The sequence below is a fragment of the Cebus imitator genome, unplaced genomic scaffold (genome assembly GCF_001604975.1).
Source record: "Cebus imitator isolate Cc_AM_T3 unplaced genomic scaffold, Cebus_imitator-1.0 Scaffold15, whole genome shotgun sequence".
In the NCBI taxonomy this organism is placed as follows: domain Eukaryota; kingdom Metazoa; phylum Chordata; class Mammalia; order Primates; family Cebidae; genus Cebus; species Cebus imitator.
Genome location: NW_016107330.1, coordinates 1,623,644 through 1,628,643, shown reverse-complemented (window position 1 = coordinate 1,628,643; position 5,000 = coordinate 1,623,644). Strand labels below are relative to the sequence as shown.

The window sequence follows — 5,000 nt, the reverse complement described above, 5'->3', positions numbered from 1 at the left end:
CCTGTAATCCCAGCACTTTGGGAGGCCGAGGCGGGTGGATCACGAGGTCAAGAGATCGAGACCATCCTGGTCAACATGGTGAAACCCCGTCTCTACTAAAAATACAAAAACATTAGCTGGGCATGGTGGTGCGTGCCTGTAGTCCCAGCTACTCAGGAGGCTGAGGCAGGAGAATTGCCTGAACCCAGGAGGCGGAGGTTGCGGTGAGCCGAGATCGCGCCATTGCACTCCAGCCTGGGTAACAAGAGTGAAACTCCGTCTCAAAAAAAAAAAAAAAAAAAAAAAAAAACAGTAAAATAAAATAAAAACCACTGTTATGTAGAATTACTCAGTGTTGGTCCACAAGTACAATTTCAAATTCAATTTAGAGAACTTTAATTTTTTTTTGAAGATATTACATTGAGAGGTCACAGAGACTCACCTCTCAAAAAAATGTTAAGGTTTTTAATATTTTACGGTTTTCAGTATATCCATGATCTTCAAAGTTTCACATTTTACTTCATTTGAATTAAATAATTTCAATGTATTTTAATATTAATACATTTAGTATTTTCAAAAAGTAACTCTTATAAAAGACTACTTGCTCAACTGACAATTTATATACTTAGAATAAAGGACTCTTGTTTGTTTGTTTTGAGGCAGGGTGTCACTCTGTAGTCCAGGCTGGAGTGCAGTGGTGCAATCTCTGCTCACTGCAACCTCTGGCTCCTGGGTTCAAGCGATTCTCCTGCCTCAGCTTCCCATGTAGCTGGGATTACAGGCACTCGCCACCATGCCTGGCTAATTTTTGTATTTTTAGTAGAGATGCAGTTTCACCATATTGGTCAGGCTGGTCTTGAACTCTTAACCTTGTGATCCACTCACCTTGGCCTCCCAAAGTGCTGGGATTAATAAATGGCTCCTTAGCCATTTTTTCCCCCCCACAGACAAAATGAAGTAAAATCTCAGGGAACTAGCAGAGGACTTTATTTATAAGGAAAGAGGAGGAGCTATAGCTTGAGATTACTAACCCTACTTGAAAAACACGAAAGCAGCTGCCTTTCTCCTGGCCCAAATGCACACACAGGATGACATGGCATTTCTAGAAGGAAGCTTTGTAAGATGACTAGTGCAACAGGCAATGAGGCAAACCCTTCCTGTTACATGGGGAGAGGGCAGCTGGAAGACTTCCCCATTAGTTCACAAATAATGAGGGCTCCCAGCCAGAGTGTGGGCCCAGCTGTCCTAGGGGAAGGAGTGTATGGATCCACAGGAGCAGAATAGGATTCTGAGATCCTAATACTTTCACATACACTTGAGTCTTGTGATGAATAAACTGATCCTAGCTATTGGCCCCTCCCTGCTAACCTATGTTATAGCTCAGATCTGCTAAAAGCAGCCAACTTCCTTCTATATAGCACCAGACTGTAAAAACCACCGACTTCCCTCCTTAACTCTGCCTTACGCCACATACAACAGGGCGAGGCACAATGAACAGGGAGGTCAAAAGCAGGGAGGAGTCTAGGGAGAGAATGGCAACCTGTATCTAGAGAAGCAAATGGGAAAATACTGTTTTTTTATTTTTTGTTTATTTTTGAGATAGAGTCTCACTCTGTCACCCAGGCTGGAAAACAGTGGCACGATCTTGGCTCACTGCAACCTCCACCTCTCCGGGTCAAGTGATTTTCCTGCCTCAGCCTCCCAAGTAGCTGGGATTACAGGCGTCCACCACCACACCTGGCTAATTTTTGTATTTTTAGTAGAGATGCGGTTTCTCCATGTTGGCCAGGCTGGTCTTGAACTCCTGATCTCAGGTGATCCACCCGCCTCAGTCTCCCAAAGTGTTGGGATTACAGGCGTGAGCCACAGTGCCCAGCCCTGTTATTCATGAACTTTTCTTTTCCATGTTATTCATGAAAAACTTCACGCAAGTTACCTGCCCCCAAAATAAGATCTTAGATCACTGACTACAATTAAATCACTAATGCTAAAATATTCCAAAGATAAACTGAATAGGAAGGACAGTTGCTTCTGAATTTACCTCACAGTCTGTATGAATGACATAAGAACTACAAAGAAGAGAATCAAAAGCAGCATCAGCCTCTCTCACGCTGTCAGGTCAGGTTCTTCACAGAAAGAGCAAAGGCACTCTGACAGCTCAAGAGGACTGAAGAGATTCTCTAAAGACCAGTCTGTATCCATCCTCCAGGCATCAAGATCAGAATAGTGGAAGAAAGGGCTCAAGCGGAAAGGGTAACATTACCAATGAGGGTGACGGGTACACCGTATTCCAGGGCGGAGATGGCGGTCCACTTCCCCGTGCCCTTCTGCCCTGCACTGTCCCTGATCTTTGGCAGCAGATGTTTGCCATCAGCATCTTGGAACTTGAGAATATTGGCTGTGATTTCGATCAGGAATGAGTCTAGCTCTGTCTTGTTCCAATCTTCAAAGGCCTACGTGCAGAACACAGGAGAGAACCAAGTTAGAGGAACCAGCGCTGTGAAAGGAAGCCCCCTGGTCCAATGTCCATGCTGACCAATGCTCACAGTTGCCAGCAGGCTCTGCTCGCATCTGCCTGGGGACTTCTTCTCCTGCTGGGGGAGTTTTATGCTAACCCAGCATTAGTTGTGTTTGATCTGAACCTGGTTATGCAGAAATTCTGGCCACCAGAAGTGTTCTCTCCTCAGAGCCAAGGGCTCCACACTTCACTGAGATCTCTGTGCACCGCTGCCTTCCCAGAAGTCTGTAATCACCCCATCTCATCCCAGTTTACTCTTCTTTCTCACAGTCATTACTAACTAGTTTTATACTGTTTATTTATTATTGTCTGTCTTCTCAGCTCCAGGAGGGTGGGGACTTTGTTTTCTTCACTATTATATATATATATATCCCCAGCATTTAAATCATGCCTGGCATATAGTAAAGCATTCATGTGTGTTTGCTGAGTGAACACATTAAATATTATATACACCAATTAAAAATGAACACAAAGAGAAAAGCACTATTTCTGTGAAAGAAAACTAAGGTAATGTTTTAGAAAGAACAATAAAAGCTGGCCAGTGCAACAAATAATAGTCGAAATAAGTGAGGATGACATGAATAAAAAATTAGGAGAAAAACAACAAAAAATTTGGAAAGCTTCTATACTATATGCCTTGCTAGTGTCTGTAGATCACATCCCATCTGAAGTAACTGAAACTAGAAATTCTAGATGGTTTAAGACAAGAATAAAACACACATCAGCAAACCATACTTAACAAGCAGGGCTTGGCCCTACAAAAAATGACGGCTGAATGAAGGTCCTTTCCTATGTTTTAAATCTATGTTTACCTCAGGATAAAGATATATTCATCTGAAGTATTTAGGGAAAACAAGAGTACAGATACCTGTAGTTTACTTTGAATGTATCCAAAAAATAAGATGAAATTGATGGGGGATGGACAGGCATTGATAAAGCAAGTACAAGAACCTGTGTACGGGAGAAAGGAGGCGGTGTGTATCCGGGTGTTCACTGTAAAACTCTCAACTGTGCTGCGTGCTTGAGTGTTTTCATAATAAAATGGTGGGGGAATGCTTCAGCTTCCCTACTTGGACTAACTTTTTGGATTAACTATCAAAAAGCCAATTCCAACTTGATCAGAAATGAAAGCTTCCGCAGCATCTGCCGTGTGGGATGATTGTGGGAGTAAATGAGACAGGTATGTGAAGTGACGCAGTGTCTGACCCCAGGTAAGGTATACTGAATGGTGGTGATGATAACCACCCAGACTCTGCGGGGACATTCTGCTTAGTGACTAACTAGCATAATGTACAGCCGTATTACTGAGTTTCCCTTAAATTAGGTCACCAGAATGGCCAAGGGGATAGGAATGAAGAAAAATTCAGTGTCAGTGGTCAAGTGCGCACTTCCTGCAGTGTGGACACAGCGGCAGTGCTTGGGCCTGACCTGCGCCATCTCATCCTGCGCCATGCCTAGCACGTCTTTCATCAGGTGGTACGCCTCGCAGATCAGCTGCATGTCCCCATACTCTATCCCGTTGTGCACCATCTTCACGAAGTGGCCTGCTCCCTCTTCCCCCACCTGTCAGGACGACAAGCACCAAGAGGCCTTCAGAGAGGCAGGCAACATACCAGAGAAGTCCACATCAGCTTTGACGCTGAACGTCCCTGGCAAGGCTACCTCTCCACACAAAAAATAACAAGTATCAAACAAATATAGTATTTTTGATACAAGAATCATATAACAATTCAACACAAGCTTCAGTCCAGTACAATATTATTTAACACTAATTCCAGACTCATTTTTCTAAAGGTTTCTTGAAGTCCCTGAATTCACTCTAAATACCTATGGTCGTTTAGCCTGTATTTTCTACTCTTCCCCATCATTCAAAACAACTCCCTGCCTTCCCAGCCCCCACCCACAAGAAAAAAGTCCTTTTTCCCAAAGTTACTATTTTTCTAGCATCTAGAATTAAAATATATTGGCTAATTAAATCACTTTTTTTGGTAAAAAAAATATGTATGTATTGCAGTTGTTCCTAATAGCTACTAAGTAAAATAACCCCGGATCCAAGGTCTTAACTTTGTAAACCCAGAAACGTGTCCCTTCAAAGTCCCATCATTGACAGGATCTTTATTTATAAGCTGGCAAGATGTATAAAATCAGAATACCTGTTTATGAATGTAGAATGAAAAACTTAACTATGGATCTTCATGGTTACAAATGTTAGTCTGCTCAATATATTCTATCCCTATAGACAGTAACTGGGAAGCCAGATTATCTAAAAATTATTTAATTGTCAAGGAACTGGAACAAAAGGAGTGACAAGAGCCAAACAGTTCATGGCATCAGGCTCTTAGCCATCTACACCTAGCTCCATTACAGGGACACACCTGCCCAGGAGGCCCAGTGTTTGGATGACCTGGGCAGTCTCTCTCCTGGCAGTTACCACTTGGATAATAGGACTGACGCTTCCATTAGGGCAAATTGCCCATGTTTCTTTTTTTTTTTTTTTTTTCCG

General features: G+C 42.8%; 1 protein-coding gene across 1 annotated transcript in view; it reads right to left on the bottom strand.

Moving 5' to 3' along the window:
- PGD (phosphogluconate dehydrogenase) overlaps positions 1 to 5,000 on the bottom strand; it is a 21,607-nt gene that overhangs the window by 3,262 nt on the left and 13,345 nt on the right. Inside the window, exons 6-7 of the mRNA XM_017503780.2 lie at positions 3,926 to 4,060; positions 2,243 to 2,432 (exon numbers count right to left, since the gene is read on the bottom strand). Of these exons, the coding sequence (XP_017359269.2) occupies positions 2,243 to 2,432; positions 3,926 to 4,060 (325 nt within the window). The remainder of the gene's footprint in view (positions 1 to 2,242; positions 2,433 to 3,925; positions 4,061 to 5,000) is intronic.